Raw genomic sequence first — 18,512 nt, forward strand, 5'->3', positions numbered from 1 at the left:
GTCACCATTGATACGACCTGTTGCTGTGTGTGCAGTAAATGCAGTAAAGGAAGGTAATGTCCTGTTTTCTGCGAGAACAGCGAATAATATCACATTTGAAATACCGCTCGTTCCATTGATTTCAAGCAAAGCGTTTATTATGGGCAGCCGTGTGTGTGTGTCGTCGCTCGGCTACTGTATCGTTAACTAAGCCGCATCGTGCGTGGTTTTTTTCTTAGATAGAACTTATTCCTTATGTCATTTTTTTTGTTTGCTGGTTAAAGCGAAGAATGTGCGTGAACTCACAATAGGCAGGAGGGGGACGAGGTGATGGCGCCTGCCGGTACATACAGTGACTCTCCCCTCGCTGCCACCGTCGCGGACGTTTCGTAGCTGGACGCGCTCTTCCCCAGCATGCCACCGGTGCTCCTACTGCTACTGCTGCTGTTGAGGCTGGTGCTGCTGGTGGTAACCGAAGATATGCCAACACTGCTGCGGTTCATCTGCTGCGACGCGTCAATCATCTGGCGAACGGAGTCGATGATTTCGGTCTGCTGGGCCACCGGTAGCTTGGCGACCCGTTCACCGAGTACCCGAAACAGCTGCTGCACCGTTTCCATTTCTGTTCGGTGCTCGGGTGGACGTGATGCGACTCGGACGGACGGACTCATAGGACTCGATTGGTGAGCAGAACGGAGCAAACGGACGCTTTTATGCTCGATCGTTCCCACGAAGTCAGTGCCCAGGGTGCACCCGCCGCCGCTCGAGGGTAAAGGCAACGGTGGCAGCCAACAGACCGGCCGCCAGTAGCAGGTAGGCACTGGCAAGATGGTCGAGCGTTAGTACCACCACCTCCACCGCCTGACCGCCGTCGGTGAGCGTGGGACGCAGGAAACGGCGGTCGAGCATGTCGGCGTGCCAGCGCGACACGAAACCGGCGGCAAGGACGCGCCTAATGTACCAATTGAAGGCACCGGTCAGCGGGCTCGACCGCTTGAAGTACATGCTGAAGTGGAACGACAGCAGCTTCTCGTCCGACAGCCGAAAGTTGATGGTCGCCCGATCGCGCTGGTTGATCGCGATGATCTCTTCGCGCGTGTAGACCACCGCGGTGCGCTCCCGGTCGCGCAGGATGCGCTCGAGCAGGGCCGGTCCGGCACCCGGTTCGAACAGTAGCAACCGGGGCGGTGCCCGACCCTCGAACACCTGATGCAGCAGCTCCTCGGTCATCGCGAGCCGGTAACCGGCGTCCACCAGCACCCGCAGGCTGCTGATGTCGGCGAGCGGCGCAGCCGCGGTCAGGTAGCCGACCAGCGAACCCTTATAGCTCTCGCGCAGTACCGTCGCGTGCAGCAGCCAGAGGGCAAACAGTGCCCGTACCCGGCCCCCAGCGACCGGGCACAACGAGGAACGGGGTAGCGAATCACCGAGCAGTGCTCGCCACAGCGTAAGCGGCCACGGCCAGAGCCCGAGCCCGATGGTTAGCTCGGTACCGATCAGCGTCCAGATTGGCCAGCGGAATGGTTTAAGCAGCTGCTCGAACGGGCTGGTCGCGGTCGCGAGCGCTTCCGGGACGGCCAGCACAAAGTCGCTGATGTAGTAGCTGTACGATTGGGTCGTCGTGGCGAGCAGCGCCGGATAGGGGAAGTAACCACCGAGTGCCAGGTGAGCGGTCCCGTCCACCACCAGCCGCAGTGCACCGTCCGCGGTGCCGTTCGGGTAGATTCGGCCCCACACCTGCCCATCGTCCGGTGGTTGTACGATCGTTGCGCTAAAGTTAAGCTTCCCGGCCAGCAGCTGCAGCAGGCGGCCCTCGATACCGCCCAGCTCGATACCGGACGCCCGACCGAACTGCATGAACGGGATACGCTCGAAGCTAGCGATACGCAGCTGGCAGCCGTAGAAGTTGCGCTCGAACCGAGCGTACGGGAAGGCACCGGCACCGTGCGGCTGTTGCAATCGCCCATCCACACACTGACCGATCCGGAGTGGCCGGATGCACTCGCAGCACCCCCCGGGACCGTACGGTCGGTAGGCGATCAGGTGGATCCGGTGCCGGTGCCGATACCCGGTAGTATCACCAGGAGCAACGACCAGGAGCACCACGTTGTAGATGCGATACCACCAGAGCCGCTCAAGCGCCTTCACCACGTCATCGTCGTTCGTTGTCGCATCCCGATGCAGTAACAGTAACAGAAAGTAACCCCGAAACTCGACATTCTTGGCCACGAGCCGGGGCAGGTGGGTGCGGGTGAACGCGGCCAGCGATTGCTTATCGATCACGATCAGCACCAGCTGCTGGCGCGGGTTGTAATCGACCGTTGACTCGTACGGCGCTAGGTTGACGCTCACCGGCACTGGCCTCAAGCGGGGCAGCAGCCGATCGAACAGATCACGCTGAAAGTAGGAAGGATTGCGCGAGTCCATCCCGAACGCGTTCAGCTGCCAACCGCCGTCGGTGTTGGGCGCGCCGGTGCGATCGGTGGCAAACCGTTCCATGATCGCACCAGTGCATCCGGACCACGATGCCAGGTAGCGAGCGGTTGCTGAGCCGCCCTGGCTGACCAGCAGCGGAAGCAGCGGCACCACCAGCTGCATTACTGCTCTACTCTACTCTACTCGGCTACTCTACTGCTACTGTACACTACCAGTCACATACCAACCCAGTCCAGCGAGCGATTCATTCGTTATTTAGTGAGTTTGCTGCCGGTCACGCTGCGAGCGTGATCAACGTAAAAGGCACCAGGCTCCGTCGAGATTGCTGCATCATCATCATCATCAATCGAGCAAAAAAAAAAGGATAGATTCGATTGTCACCATCGAGGCGCGCATATGCATCCAGTTCATTATCATAATAATTCATTTTTATTCGTCTTTTGTTTTTCTTAAAATAGCCCAATGCATACCAACCGAGAGGGGAATTGTACACTCAACGCGCTACTACATATTGGGGATGGGAGCGGGGGGGGGATCGAGGATGTAAAAAGAGGAGGCAGTGAAGCAGGTTGGTTTTTTTTCGGGAGCGGAGTTTTGGGGGGGAAATTGCGTGTGGGAGAACAATTTGATTTCTATAATTTGTTATATTCTATGCTTACTGCGTTTACCGCGCCCGCCACACCGCCACCGCCGCCGCCGCCGCCGCTGCTGCTGCTGCTTCTTTTTCCTCATTTTCTTCTACTGCTGCTCCCCAGCGCAAGGATTCGTTTCGCATCATTTGTTTGCCTTTTTGTGTGGGGCCGAAGGAGAATGGTGGTAGCGGGGGAGGGGGGGGGGGGTAGAGGTGCAGATGGTAGTAGGTCAGACGGTTTTTGTTTGTGTGTTTTGCTCTCGTTTTCTTCCCTGGGTTCTCTCGCTTTTTATTCTTTCTTGTTTCGGTTTCTACGCTTTTCTTGTTTACTTGTTGTGGTAAGTGGTTTTTAGCATTTTTTGTTTTGTTTTGCGTACACAGCGCCGGACATGCTGACCGGTTTGTTTTAGACAGGAGAATGGAAAGGCAGAACGCCTTCCAACCGAGTTGTAGTTTTGCTTCGTCCCCCGCCTAAACCCCTTTTTTGTCCCCATCTTCGTTGATCCGGCGCCCAACCCCCTTTTCCCATCCCGCATACTCCATTCCTTAATATCTCTTCTTTCGCCCCTCGTCTCTTCCTATCTTTTCTCTGTAACTTTCTCTTTCAAAGTAATGTCTCATTTTGTATATAGGTTCATAACTACTTTTTTATTTTAGTAAAATAGCTTAATGTGTTTTTCATTTCTTTCTCTTTCTCTGCCTTCCTATTTTATTGTTGCCTTTTACCGCCCTCGCGAGGGTCCACCAAAGATTCGCCTACCAGCCACATAGCCACCCTTTCCGCACAATACCCCCCCTTTCTTCAAATAGCATAACCATTTCCTTTCGTCTCCCTTCTGTTACAAGACCCTAGCTCCTGCTTCTCTTTTCTTTCTCTTTATCTCTCTCTCTCTCTCTCTTTCTTTCTCTATCTTTCCATGCATGCAATATGTGTTTGCTTTACTTTTTTTTTCTTTTTTGTTTTCGTTTCGTTTTGTTTTATTCTCTTTGTTTGTTGGTTTCCTTGTTTTTTAGTTTATTTGGTAATATCGGTTGTACACCTGTGTATTCTTTTTAATAGGTTTCGCATCAAACGATTGATTTGTTTATATTTTTGTTTTGTCTCATTTTCTTATGTACTCTTTTAAATTACGCCCCTTCTCTATTACACATTTGTATTCAATAACCTATAATCACCCTTCTCCTCTCTTTATTACCTTTACCTTTTTCCGCTCTACACCTTTCACTCTCTGGCTCTCTATCTGTCTCTCTTTCTCCCTTTCTCTCTCTCTCTCTCTTTCTCTCATCTCTTCTTATCAGTATGCAGTATCAGATACGCTGTGCTGATTTGTTTCGTTTCATTTGTATGCCTGCTGTAATGGAAACTAGGATATCAAGTGAGCGTTAGTGTGTTTGTGGATTGCCTAATTTGTCTTGACGATTTGTCCAAGCACTTTTACCATCCCCGGTTTTCCCGTCGCTTAGTTCCTACCTACGAGCAACCGGAATTTTTATTTTCTTCTTTTTTTTAATTTTATTTGTCCTTCTCCGCGTATATGTGCCTGCCGAAAACGAAAGGGGCTTCTAGAAAATCGTGTCTGGGAATTGGGGGGGGGGGGGGGGGAAAGGGATGCGTTGCTAAAGAGTTCTCGGTCCTGCCTGGCTACTTGCACCTGGTAGGCAGACGCAGGTTTACATCGTGTAGTGGTAGGTAGTGGGCCAGTAGGTAGTGTATTGCTCAGGCAGGCTCAACAGGTAGCTAGGTAGAGGCTAGAAGTAGCAAGCAGTACGCAGGGGAGCTGCAAAAAACATAACCACACATATACACATATTCACACACACACACACAAGACTGGGTGAAGGGAATAAAGCTCTGGCTATTAGTACCTGGACACTGCCTGGAAGAGCAGTAGAACCACTAGGCGGAAACGTTGGGATGACCTACGGCTGTTATGTATAGAATATGAATATGGCGTTTGGTTCGCCATCACATAGTTAGCACATTTCTCCTCCCAGCATCCCTTCAAAACCCCACCGTCAACGGCCAGATCGTCCTGAGAATATCATTCGGTGCCTGGTTTCTCTCTCTGTCTCTCTCTCCCTCTCTCTCTCTCTCTCTCTCTCTCTCTTTCTCTCTCTGTCTCTTTATCATCTTACTGTTTATACAAAGTTCCTGCAATGGCATTTGTTATTTGTTATATAATACATAGTAAATCACGATCGCTTCCGGCTTGTAACCATTGCTGGATTTACAGATGGCCAAGCAGCACCGACAGCACGGTGTAACCGGTGTCGCGGCTTCGCTTACCAACGCAATGACATCGGTGGTAGCGTGATCATCGTGATTGGATTGTACGTTCCTTAATCGATGCCCTAGCGCGGAAGGCCTTCTTCACTTGCGCGGTAAGATCGGAACGTAAGACGTTGGTTAACGGACAATGACCGTCGGTGAATGGATAGGTGGGTCTATTTCGCGTAAGCCTAGACAACGTCTGGTACAACTGAGACATAGGATCACTACTCTACACCAATTCCTGTTTGCTGAAAGGATTCGTGCACGCCATGCCATGCATCAGATCACCGAAATCCGAGCTCGGAATAGCGAGCCTATCGGAATAGCCTGCTTCGCATGTTGTGGGCATGTTTCGAGGGAGGGAGCGTAACATGGGAGGAGTTGTGCCAAAAAAAAAAGAGAGCGAAACGGAATTAATAGAAGTCGGAGAAACGATTAAGAACCAAAAAACAGGGTGGATGGAGACCGAGAGATGTTTATGAGTGGCTCAATTAAGAACGCTGCTGCGATGTTCGTTTGTTTTATTCGAATTCTAATAAATGGTAATTCCGATTATGTCATTCAGAACAAACCTATCTGTGATTTACCTCTCTTTCTGTCATTCTTTCATTTTCTCTCTCTCTCTTCTCTCTATCTCCCACTCTCTGTTGCTTTCTCTTTTTGCCTCTGTTATATTGTTTTGCAATAAACATATAGTATCTGATTACATATTATCAAATTTGAAAAATCCTAATAGTGTTGTGTTGCTTGTTTTTAGCTTTAGCTTTCTCATGTGTTATTATATATGTATATATAATATCCCTTTTGTTTATCATGAAACAACTCCCAGTAGTGGATGCGGTTGGTGACGCACGACGCTGTATTTCACCGCGAACGTGCGGAATACAGCCTTTAAACATACATCAGACTACCGGCACTACCATCCTTCCATATTCCTTTGTGTGTTCATAATACTCCAATCAATTCTTTATTTATCATCATTTTCTGTTTCTCTATAACGTTTAATTTGTTTTTTTTTTCTTTTTGCTTCAAACACAATCGGTTGATTGCTTTTCCTCGTTGGTTCAAATATAGTTTAATTTATTAGAATATATGTATACATATTACATATATTATTGTAAATAATATATATAATATATATAGATTTATATATCATTGTAATTGATTATTCTAGTTGTGTATTTAAATTGTTTTGCTTGTTTTTTTTTTGTTATTAATTTTTGTTTTCGCTACCCCCAAAACCACTAAGCAATAGTTTGTCACATATATGCTTCCTCCAACATCACTCCATCAATCGGTCCATCCGGTTCGGTTTTGATCTTGGGACCAGCCTGGATGTTCTTACAACATTTTTCTGGAGACCTGCGGCTAAATTTGCGCACGCTCACAAGCCAGCGGTGCCATCTACTACCTGACCCGATTGTACGATTTCGTCCCTCTCGTCGTTGTCGTGAGTGTAACGTCTTGGCGGATTGTTGGATACATCAGGCTGATAATGGCTAGTGAGCATACAGCAAGGCAACAAAATGTCCGCCGCGCTGGGTGGATAGTATTCGTCTCAAGTTAACAAACACCCAATCGCATTTCATTACGCACTACCCTAACACTGCCTGCCGCTTTGATACACTCGCCGCTCCGTCTATTGCTAAATGGTATGTGTGCCGTTGAAATAATGAAGTGTTCGTCTGCTGCACCGTTCATTTCTTGTGGGTGGGTCACAGTCGCAGTCTCCCCTTATGCTCCGCCCGATAGCAGTAGTCTGTATGCACTTTTCGGTGTATACCAGGTGCTTTGTGGCATTTCGTGAAAGAACCTAGATTCTGGCGTTGGAGACATTTGGGAACGCAGCGCTGCGCTGGTGTGATGAGTTTGAATGCCCTAAACACATAATATTTGGATCATGCTTCGATTGTTCGATCGAAGGGGCGCCGCAAAACGCGTGCTTCTTACATCTCTCAGCTTTTCCTTCTTAGCCATCATTTGATTGAACTATTGGTCAATGCATATGTTTAACCGTCGTTCACTCTTCACTAATCACGAGCAGATTGAACATCGCGACCATCCGATGACATCCGCCCACAATAACGGTTTTTCATTTCTAGTTTTTCATTTTCTGCATTATTCTCCCCTACCTTTCATCCAATCGTCCATCATCTTCTTCGTGGTTTTCTAGCGATCAATTATTTACATACACAGTGTTATGCTTTCATTGCATATGAGTACCACATTGTATATAAATAAAATATATAGATATATATTATATATATCTATACACGGTGCCACCGTCATACTCAAGCCTTTTTACTTTGTTACCAATCGTTCGATAGTACTCAACCGACTAGGCAATCTACCTCCACACAGTTCTACGCATTCCCCACCCACGCGCACTCCATTTGTTTTCTCGACTTTGACATGTTTTTGTATTGTGTGTTGATTGTTACCTTAGATAGTTTGCTTAGTGAATATTTAGAAATTCCTAATATAAATATAATTTACCTTTTATTTATTTTTGTTTTTATATCTTCTACATCCCAGCATATTTAGTTCGTGCTACGTCTCTTGTTCCAGCTAGGTATGCTGTTTTGTATTCATCCGATTGTTTTTAAATACACGGCCCACACTCCATAGAACTCCCAACTTCCCAATTAGCGAGGGTATTTATTTCATTTTAATTGCTTTCTCTTTTCCGACTAGACACTATGTTACATGTGACATGCAACTGTGTCCCATCGTCCCGCGTGTTCATGTGTATTCAGACAAAAACGCTACTATTATGAGTTTTATTTTCTATCGGTTGAGAATTTTGTTTCAGTTGTATTCTTTGTGATTTTCCTGTGGCAATCGAGTGCGCTTTTCATTTGAAGTACGAATTCGATTTTGTCCCCGCTAAGTTTAATTGTATAGCGTGATTGTTTTGAGTGGGGAATAAGGAAGGGGATTTGGCGGTATGATTTGCAGAACAAAAAAAAATATTTGAGAGGTTGGTAAGTTGATAATCAAATATTCGAATGCAAAGTTCCAATTATTTTCTTTCTATTGTATGCTTTATCTTTCGTAGTATCCGGCCGTAATTCATAATTGGTGACTTTCACCATTCTTCAATTCTATGTAGCTATAATGCTTTTTTGTTCTGTAATGCTTCTATTTGCGCACTTTGTTCTGTCTTAAGTTCACAAACGGTGGGTTTTGTTTATTAATTTGATCTGGTTTTTGGACTGGGTAGGGTGGTATAGTGTTGTCTATAGGTGTATATAGCGTATATAGTTTACCATCGCCTTTAGCCGCTATTTTCCCTCTTTGTTTGTCTTGTTGATCAATTCAATTCGATTCTTCTTGTCAATTCTCGCTCCTGACACAAACAATAATTAATAAATATCGTTTGTTACAACGTTCGTTATTAACTTTTTACTGAAAGAATTCAACTGCACGACAATATTAGATTCACACCACTATCCCGATAGGCCAGTCTTCAGCCTCATTATCCACTCTCTCGATATTCGAATGTTTTTTTTTCTCCGTTTGACAAACTAGATGGAATACTAAAGCTTGGAACAGTTAATATTTGGCCGCTTTTGTTTAATCATTGCAGCGCGCTCAGTGGTCACTTTGCCATTTCGTTGAGAGCGTTTAACGTTCATTAGAAATTTGTGCAAGAAAAGAGTGTCTACAGTAAAGGATTTTGTTCTTCATTCGTCCACCAATGATCCTGTGTAAGTTTGGCATGATTTAGGTAGCTGTTTTTGCCGAAGGTATGGCGTTAATGTTTTGTATTCAAATAGATCGATTTCATAGGGAAAGCTATCAATACACAATAATGTCTGGATTTTCGTTCCATCGATTTCTATTTGACAATTATCATAAGGAAACTTAAAAAGAAAACCTACAAAATGACACCTTTCTTTTCATTATACGTCATTTTTTGGTTGAGATATAACCTATTTTGTGCGGCCAAGTATTAACTTTTCCATGCTTTAATGTACGAACCTGAGGAAAGTCCTCAGGAACAGTGTGGGACTTACACCCACTAAACCACTAGCTTGGTTTCCCGTTACCACCCTGCTGCTGTGTGTCTCTTTCGAGATGACTCGCAGCGAGGGTGGCAGTGCCGAGGCACTTGCACCGCGAAAACACAGGTCTGAAACGACTAGTCGAAATTCGAATGTGAGAGCCACAATCTATTAAAAAAATATCTCATTCTGTAAATTTTCATTCCATTTCCAAGGTTGATTGCTGAGTTATATTGGAATAGGAAAAGAAAAAAACTTAATTGTTAGAATATAACCTTCGAATGTATTCTACTGGTCGGGCACCAGCTTAGCCTTGCCTTAAATTCTGAGGTATAAGGTGTATAAGAAAGCTTTGGCCAGGACTTTGTGTTTCGAATCGAGTACGACTCGTGATTTCCACAATAGGGGCCTTAATTGATGTTGTAAACCAACGCTTGTTGATGTTTTATAAACGGCGTCTAAACGACGACGAACTGAAATGCACGTGTAGCGAGCGAGCAAGCGAGAACGAGCTTGCCGCACCTTTTGGAGCTGTCAAATCATATGTAAACAGTGACCTTGTGTTGTGTTTTGAAGGTCGTGAAAGTATTCGCGATAACTTTGTGTGTCGTCTGGGCGCTGTTTTACAGTTGCAATATATTAGGTATCGTATATCAGCACAAGGATCAAAATAAAAATTCCAAGGCGCCAAATGACAGTTTCCAGTAAGCTAATAACAATTTAACGAAAAAAATATGCTATTTTGTGCTTGCAGCTAAAAAATAAATTGAGAAATTATTCACCAACGGAGATAACTATTTTTGGAGACCCTGCTCCTGCAATACTTCGTTATAGAAGTCAAAATAACAAAACAAACATCAAAGTGGCCAGCAACTTTCTTATACACCTAACACAAATGAATTAAAAATGAATGTACAATAATCAATAATTTAGCTGCTTAATCTAACAAAACTTCCTAAACTGTATAAGCGAACAAGCTGTTGAAAAACTGCTCTGTGGGTAGCTACTGTATAGAAAAATGCGTTCTGTAATTTCTCGCTCCCTCTCTTTTTCGTATCTCCTGCTCTCTCTTTTCTATGCCTTGTCTTCCTTATTTTTTTCATTCTTGTCTGTCTTTGAAAAGCCCGTAAACCTGTTGCTAGAAGTTCTAGGCAGACCAGAAATAATAAGCTATAACTATAAATTGAACTTTTTGTTGTTTGATTTGTCGCGTAGATGGCTAACAGATAACGTATTTGTTGTTGCGTGGCTGCTCTTGCGAACCTTAAAATGTTCATAGCAACAGGATGGAACTCGTTACCATCATAATTCATTCATGGTCATTTTGTCAGCCACAAGAGAAGGTTGTTGGTACATGATGTGGGTTTGTGTGGAGATGGCTAAGAGATGATTTACGACTGCGATGCCACGGGTGTTTGGCAGTAGGGACATTCGCGCTGTGTTGCCGCACATGCGTCACACAGCACGTAATGATTGCACGGAACTAGTGTGACCGACCGATTGTTCTCTTCGCACTTCATGCACTTGGTGGCCGTCTCGAGATATAATACTTTCTCCACCTCCTCAATCTCCGCTCGTAGTTTCGCCTACAAGATGTAAATGGAAAACAGACAAGATCGTAAGTACAATATGTTGGTAGCTCAACAAGCAACACTGCACATGATGGTGTACGACACCAATGCAATCAATAAATTGCCGATTGTTGCTTATACTATTTAGTGCTGAGTGGGCAAGTCTACCTGAATACTTTTCAGCTTCGGCAGCGACATGCCACGCAGATCGTTTGTCCGATGGTTGCTGATACTATTACCACCACCTATGCTTAGCTGTTCCAGTTTCTCCTTCAATGCCTTCACGTGCGATAAGGCTTCATCGCGCTGCTGCTCTGCTATCGCCGTCTGCAAACAAAAACACAAAACGATACCAAGATGACGTTAGATTATTCAGCTATCAGCCATTCGCTTCAGGAATACCTTTCGATTGCTTTCTTCCATTTGGGCCTTCCAAGCTTCACAGGCGTTGGTAGCGTGTAGTACGTGCTCCTCCCAGTTCAGTATCTGCTGTTGCTGTTGTTGCTGCTGCTGTTGTTGCTGTTGCTGCTGCTGCTGCTGCTGCTGCTGTTGTTGCTGTTGCTGTTGCTGTTGCTGTTGCTGCTGCTGCTGCTGCTGCTGCTGCTGCTGTTGCTGTTGCTGCTGTTGTTGCTGCTGTTGCTGTTGTTGATGTTGTTGCTGCTGCTGTTGTTGCTGTTGAACAGCTTTGGTGGCGGTGACAAGTGGTGATAGAGGGTATGAATGATTTACCATTGACTGTTTGTTTCCTTGGTTCGCGGCAGCAACGACGGCGGCTGCGGCCGCTGCAGCTGCGACAGCTGCTTGCTGCATTTGCTGTTGTTGCAGTTGCTGGTGCTGCTGTTGCTGCTGTTGTTGTTGTTGTTGTTGTTGTTGCTGCTGCTGTTGTTGTTGTTGCTGCTGTGATTGCTGCACCTGATGGTGTTGGCTATCGGTAAACAGCAGATTATTGGTAGTACTACCTAGCTCTCCACTAAGTGGATTCAGCTCCGTGATTCTTCTACAAAATCAAAACAAAACAATACCATCGTCAGTAAATAGGAAATAGCATAAAGTGTCATATAAATTTAGTGTTTACGCCTACCTAATTTCCGGACTGGCTGATAAACCGTCACCGAGCCCCGGCGAAATGATGTGCGACTGGAAGAAAAGGTTGTCGGTGTGATTGTGGCCACCGTAGGAGTTGCCGCGATTGCCGAGTTTCGGCGCTGAGCCGCTGCCTATGTGATGATGATGATGGTGTGATGGTGGACCGCCGAAAGGATCATTCAAGCCGAACAGGTTTGAATGTGATGATGGGCTAAAGTTGTGGCCAAGCGAGCTACCAGGAATGTTGACCGGTGCCGATGTACCTTGCAGCAAACCTAGAGCATCCGCATCAGCAACACACAATTCAATAATAAAGCAATTATTAGCTACCACATACACATGCTGATCATGACTGAAACATACCCGATATCGAGTTACCCATTGGTGAGCCCGGAATGTTTACGGGTGCTGAGCTACTGGCTAGCAAGCCGGTCGAAGCGAGACCTGACGAAATCGGATTATCCAAGCCATGTATCGTTTCGCGTCGACCAAGTTCAACTACAGCGGAGGTGCATAAAAGAGAACGTGCTACATAGGTAAATGCAGTTTATAGGCAACTGTTGGTTACAGTAAGCTAATGGCAACACATACACATTCCACCATCCAAGGGAGAGCCGATATTGCAGAGCTGATTCCATATCCGTTTGCGCTCTAGAGGATTCAGTGGATTCAATGTGAGATCGTTTTCAATCGCAACCAACTGCCAGAGAAAGAAAGAGAAATAAGAAAACACTCCAGACTGCATACATCACTGCACGTGTACCTGCTTAGGAAGGTCGGAATTGAAGTCGATGCTAGACAGTAGAGAGCTACCAGTGGTAGGTACGCCGCCATTCACTCCGTTCGCTCCTGCGCCACCATTGCTAAGCAACCCGAGACCACAGAGCGGGCCTGTACCACTACCACCACCACTACCACCGTGTCCATTGTTACCGAGCATGCTGCTGTTGTTTGATCCGGTGCCGCCATTGTTCTTCTGTTGCTGCAGCTGGGCGCCTGGCGCTTTATTGTGCGAGCTATGATTCGAGCCGAGACTACTGGTGCTAGCAGATTCGCTGCTTTCCGCGCTACCATTCTGCAGCAACTGAAAGTAGGAGAGGTTCTGTGCCCGGATGGATGTACGTCAAAATGGATGTCATGTCTAGTCTCTCATTTTTCTCCGGGCACCACCAACAATACTCACCGCTAGCTCGTGGGTAACTTCCTTTTTCACACCGGAGCCAATGGAGCCAGCACCGGTACCTGGTGGCACCGAGCCAGCATTACCACCAAGCGCACTGAGTACCGAAGATCCGGGAGCACCACCAACCGCTCCACTGCCATCGCCCGTCGGTAGTACGGAGGATAGCATATCACTTAACGCGAGCGTCTGCGAGTCCAGGTCACCTCTCAGGCTCATCTCCTCCGTTACAACGTAAGCTGCAAAAGGAAGGAAACAGTAAAAATACATTCTCCGTGAATGTGGCTCCCGCTGTACAGTTGGCAAGCAGCAGGTGGATGAGGTAGCTTACGTTCGACGTGCGCAAACGCACAGAACACGGAGCGCGGGCAGTAGCCGGCCTGCTGGACATCGTTGCACTTGGTTGATTTGTAGATCTCGGGATGGAACTGCTGTTCGGTGCGCGTGTGGCAGTACTGGCAGTTATCGCCCGCTTCACAGTTAGCAGGCTCGCCCCACTCCTCCCCGTGCTTCACGTTCGGACATGGTGTCGACCTGTGGAGGGAATGCCCAAAGCAATAGCATTACAGCCATATCTTATGTGTACCAGTGACAGCAGCACCAGCACCGGTTTCTCACCTGTACTTGTACTTTCGTGGACTTCGGCGCTTGTCCTTGCTGTTGTGGAACTGCGGGCAGGCGTATCCCTGGCGACATAAGCGCGGCGGCCGCTTGCACGGTTCCGTCTTGTAGTGCGCTAGCACATAGTTTGTGTCCTGCCATTTCGGGTCCTCGTTCATCAGGTTGCGCTCTTTATCCAGAACGTTCGGCCCGTTCAGACCACCCTCGCCGGTCACGTCCGCATTCTGCAGTGCCTCTAGTTCCTTGATGTCATACACTGGCGGTCGTTGATCGTGGATACCATGCGCGAACGCACAGTGATGTCCATTCTTCACGCAGTAACCGCGCGCGTCCGTGTCGTGTACGCACATGCACGTCTTGTAGTAGCGCAGATGATACCGTCGCTCCGTGTCGCCAGCCGTACGGTGCAGGAACGGGCAGCTACGGAATAGACGCGAAAAATAAAAAGAATAAAGAAATAGTTTCAATTTCACATGCCTTCGCCCGTGTGTACTTGACACTACTAATGGGCTCGAATATCAATTGGATTCTGTACCCAAATGCTTCGGTGTGTTGCTAAATTAAGCCTTGAACAGATAGGCATTGAACGACGAAGCATATTCGAATAGATCCTTATTTAACAGTGACAACAAAATGTTAGATCTAAATTGTTTAAACATTTTCGACGAGGTTAACCATATGTAACAAACGCCCCTTCGGGCTTCATCTTCCTTTGGCCTTCGGGCATATGAAGTGTGATGTGATGCAAGGCGTGCGAAAAAATTGTCTCGCTTCTCCCTGATTTCCAGTGGGACTTAAACTGGATGTGAAAACCCTCTTTCTATTTATCTCTCTTTCACTCTTTTTCCGATGGCATACATATGCGAGGTCGCAAGCTGTTGCTTGCGTTTTCTCCGTGTGCCTGCTAGTACGTTGGTGACGGTTAACAGTATGATTACGCACCTCCCTTATCTTGGAGGTCGCTACAATAAAGAGAAGGAGTTAAGGAAGGCTCATCGTTTACCAAAGCATCATTGTTGACGTTTTACCAATTTATGCCTTTCGCCTTGATGCTGAGAGGGAGCAGATGACATCAAAGCCATTGATATATGGTACACATAATCCATCCAGCGCTGCCTGTGCCACACCATGTGGGTCTGATTGTTTTGCATCATGCACAACGCATACACATGCATAAACATGGCGATACGCACGCGCAGTAAGGATTCTTCACTGACTCATTGACGACGCACACAGCACATTCACATACACATACATACTAGGGTAAGGAAAGCGCGCCAACGCTGTCGCATACACACACACAAACGCGCACACACACACAAATAGAGCCACACAATGTGGAGTACGACTGCGGGACGCCGATTTGTTAGCGAAAACGCGTTTCTAGAACCCGCAAAACCCAAACAAAGAGATTATGAAACAAGGTTCAAGATGGCGATGTTGAGGATCGCTTTTTCGCCTCTCTACCATACATTTATCCTCCCCCTCCTTCCCCTAATCCCCTTGTCACTCCGTCCCTGCAAGGGGGAATCTTGAAAAAAAAAGCAACGACACAGAACACAGAAAAAGAGAGAGAGAGAGAGAGAGCGAGAGAGAATGAGAGAGTGAGAGAAAGAGTGGAGGGTATGGGGTATTGCATCAGCGAACGATCCGCGACAGACATTGATCGAGGAAGTGGCAATCTTGTGCGCGATCAATGAAATGAAATGAGTTCCTAAATAAATACCCGAAAATATTACATTCCGCGGAATCTATAGATTCGCGTTCACACACACAGCGTCATCAGTCACGTCGTGAAGTTACAACGCAATTGTTGGCTCTTGGGAGAGGAGAATCAAAGGGAATGAGAAGAAAGAAAGAAAGAGAAAGCGTGTGAAACGCACTCAACAAATAAGGAAGGAGCAAGAGCGTGACAAACAGTCGCGTGGATTGAGCAGTTGGGCAAGGTTGGTTTGATAGAGGGAAGATGGCGAGGGTAGAGGGTGGACTGAGGAAACAAAATAAAAACATTCGGCGCATTGATGCTCCCCCTTCTGGTGAAGTAATATATGTTGCGAGAGCTCTTCGTTTCTCTCTCTCTCTTTTTCGATCTGTCTATCTCACTCTGCACGATTGCCTAGCTGCAAAGACAGAGATGGAAGGCGCAATGAATTAAGAAAACGAAAACCAAGGCTTTCCACGGTCAAGAGCGGTCACACAAAGGAGCAACTGCATGGGCACCACGCATCTGTATCCCGGGTAGGCTATGAGTCCCCCCACTCCCTCTCCGAAGTTTTACAACACAAGCGCATAAAATGATGAGAAGGGGGCGATGCTGTGAGCAATACAGCGTCAAACCGAAGGAGCACAAAAAAAAACGACAATTTCGTTTGGTCGCCTCTCATCGGTCTCCAACGTTGTACGTGTAGGTACGTGCGTATGCGAACGGCCGATGCAAAATGCACGAGCGGAGGAAAAGGTGCAGAAGGCGTCTTGCCATAGCTACCTCTCTCTCTTTCGCTCCAGTGGATTAGTCGCGGTAGTAATGTTGAATGTTAAAATTGCGTCGTTGGTTTGTGCCATATCTCCTCTGCTGGAGTATACCCATCGAAAAACGCGTGGGTTGGGCATGGGGCAGGCGCGCACAAAACCATTTGTCACAAGTTGGTGTTCGTATTTTGTTGTCTCTCTCCCTCTAAACCTCTCACACATACACACACTCGTCTCGTCTCTTTGTGTAGCTTTTTGTTTATTTTTGGAGAAGCCTTCACCAATGTTTCAGGTTTTTGTTGTTGATAGTAATACTGTCGTCGGAGAGGGCCCGTTTTCACGTTTTGACCACAGTGGGCTTCCCTCGCGCACTCGCACACACATACACAAACAAGCGCGCGCGTTAGTGGATCGGATCGATTGCCAGTGGCAGTTAATTACGCCAACTCCCAATAATGCCCCGAATATCCGAAAAGGAGGTTCACGCATAGCATAAGACAATGCGCCCCAGCGCTCCGGTGCACGAGCGAGCACGCGCGCACACACACACACACACACACACGCACATACACACCAGAGGAATGTGGTGGGGTAGAAGGGGGCAGGGAATTTGGTGGACACACTTTGATCACCAACGGGGTGCGCCTGGAGCGATTGCCTACCTCGTAGGCGGGCTCCAGATTTGGGAGCAAAACTGATACGCACATGCTGCAGCGGCGGAATCTTTTCCCCTCTCCCACGAACACATTTTTAGGTTGCGGCATGGGCTGAAATCGGGTTGCTGGCATTATTACTTACTCGTCACCATCGGGACAGATTCCGGTCGTTTCATCGTACTTAGGACAGTAGTTGTCGGCGCTATAGTTGAAGGAACCGTCGCGTCTTCGGACGGGCCTCCGACGCCGCTGGTTCATGAAGTGCCAGTTGAAGCACACGAACGGCCGATGTTGATTGCATTTGTGCTGCAGGAACGATGGGCACTGTTCCACGCGGAACTCCTTTAGGTAGCTGTGTTTTTGCGCGCGACGTATCAATGAGGATCCGCGCATTATTGGTTGAACGGTGCGTTTTGATGCGGTGGGCCCACCACCGGATAGACCACCGTAATGTTTCGACGTAGCCAAGGAGTGGTTAGTGGGTCGGTCACCCCCGAAAAGCAGAAAAGAGAAGAGACAAACGAAATCACAAGACGGAAGAGGACGGGGAAACCAACATCATCGTCCACATCATCGTCATCGTCACCGGCGAGAGCAAGCGACGACAACGCTTGTGGAGCTCCACCACAGCTGCTGCAGCTGCTGGTCCTGCTTCGGTGGGGCAACCTTTTTGCGTGTTGCCTCCTCAAACAACTAAAACTCAGAGCATATCACCATCGCAGATGCTGGATGGATGATCGGACGACAATGATGACGATGACGTTGCTGACGACAACGAATGGCGACAACACTTCAGGTCGCGGGTTACTTACGTATAATGGTTCGGTTTTTCCGTCTGTGTTGTAAACAATGATTTAGTCGGATCGGCCGACGCCATTCTCGCGGCCTCTTCTGTTGTTTATCGCTCAGAACTGCGCGCCGAGGAGCGCTATGGCCGCAGGCTGGCAGCAGCAGCGACGCAGCGCCTGCTGCGAATTGCGTGCTGGAGTTGACCGGGGCGGACGGGGTGAATGATGTGGATGGTCGTGGAGGTGGTGGTGATGGTGGTGGTGAGGGTGGTGGTAGATGGAGGGCCAGACTGCTGCCGTTGCTGCCACTAGTGCGGGGGCTCCACAGAAGCCACACCGGAGCACCGGGCACAAGAAACGGCTCCAATAAACTCCTGGTACCCCTCCTGGTAGGAACACAAAACACACACGCACACACGATATGACGAAAAGCCCTCGGGCCTCACACTACGCGTCGGTTAATGCACGCTCACCCGCGGACTAGTTTGCCCCTTTCTGGCGCCTCGACACCGATTAGTTTCACTTAAAGTTTGTAGTAATATCTATATATAAATATACATATAGTTATATATATTTAGATATATCGTTATGAACGAACGTTCTCTTCTCCGTGCCAGTTGCTGCTGCTGCTGCTTGCTGGAACACTTTTCCAGAGTCGTTTTGCACAACGCCACTCACTCGCTTCCAACGACCTGACGACACGCATACCACTCACCTCATGTATAACGCACACACCCTCATTTAGGATTGTGGCGTCGTGTGTCCACGCGACTACCGAAAGAATGCCATTGTGCTGCTAGTTTAATATATGGCAAA

The 18,512-nt window shown here is 47.6% G+C and overlaps 2 protein-coding genes across 3 annotated transcripts; both read right to left on the reverse strand.

Moving 5' to 3' along the window:
* Nucleotides 1-714: 714 nt before the first annotated feature.
* Nucleotides 715-2,577, reverse strand: LOC125952831 (uncharacterized). The gene has a single exon (XM_049682602.1). The coding sequence runs from the start codon at nucleotides 2,575-2,577 to the stop codon at nucleotides 715-717; it is 1,863 nt and encodes a 620-aa protein (XP_049538559.1).
* Nucleotides 2,578-4,632: 2,055 nt separating this feature from the next.
* LOC125960223 (RING finger protein unkempt homolog) lies at nucleotides 4,633-18,353 on the reverse strand. 2 transcript variants are annotated; one of them, XM_049693512.1, is made up of 12 exons: nucleotides 17,721-18,353; nucleotides 17,051-17,260; nucleotides 13,781-14,203; nucleotides 13,494-13,696; nucleotides 13,166-13,401; nucleotides 12,746-13,084; nucleotides 12,574-12,682; nucleotides 12,346-12,510; nucleotides 11,978-12,257; nucleotides 11,299-11,893; nucleotides 11,065-11,223; nucleotides 4,633-10,911 (listed from the first exon to the last, which is right to left on the reverse strand). In XM_049693512.1, the coding sequence occupies exons 1-12, from the start codon at nucleotides 17,783-17,785 to the stop codon at nucleotides 10,717-10,719; spliced, it is 2,979 nt and encodes a 992-aa protein (XP_049549469.1). In that variant the 5' UTR covers nucleotides 17,786-18,353; the 3' UTR covers nucleotides 4,633-10,716. The 2 variants fall into 2 exon arrangements, with proteins under 2 accessions (XP_049549469.1, XP_049549479.1); XM_049693522.1 differs by having other exon boundaries at nucleotides 12,346-12,480; nucleotides 17,721-18,352.
* Between the last annotated feature and the right edge of the window lie 159 nt (nucleotides 18,354-18,512).

This window comes from Anopheles darlingi, chromosome X (genome assembly GCF_943734745.1).
Source record: "Anopheles darlingi chromosome X, idAnoDarlMG_H_01, whole genome shotgun sequence".
Classification (NCBI taxonomy): domain Eukaryota; kingdom Metazoa; phylum Arthropoda; class Insecta; order Diptera; family Culicidae; genus Anopheles; species Anopheles darlingi.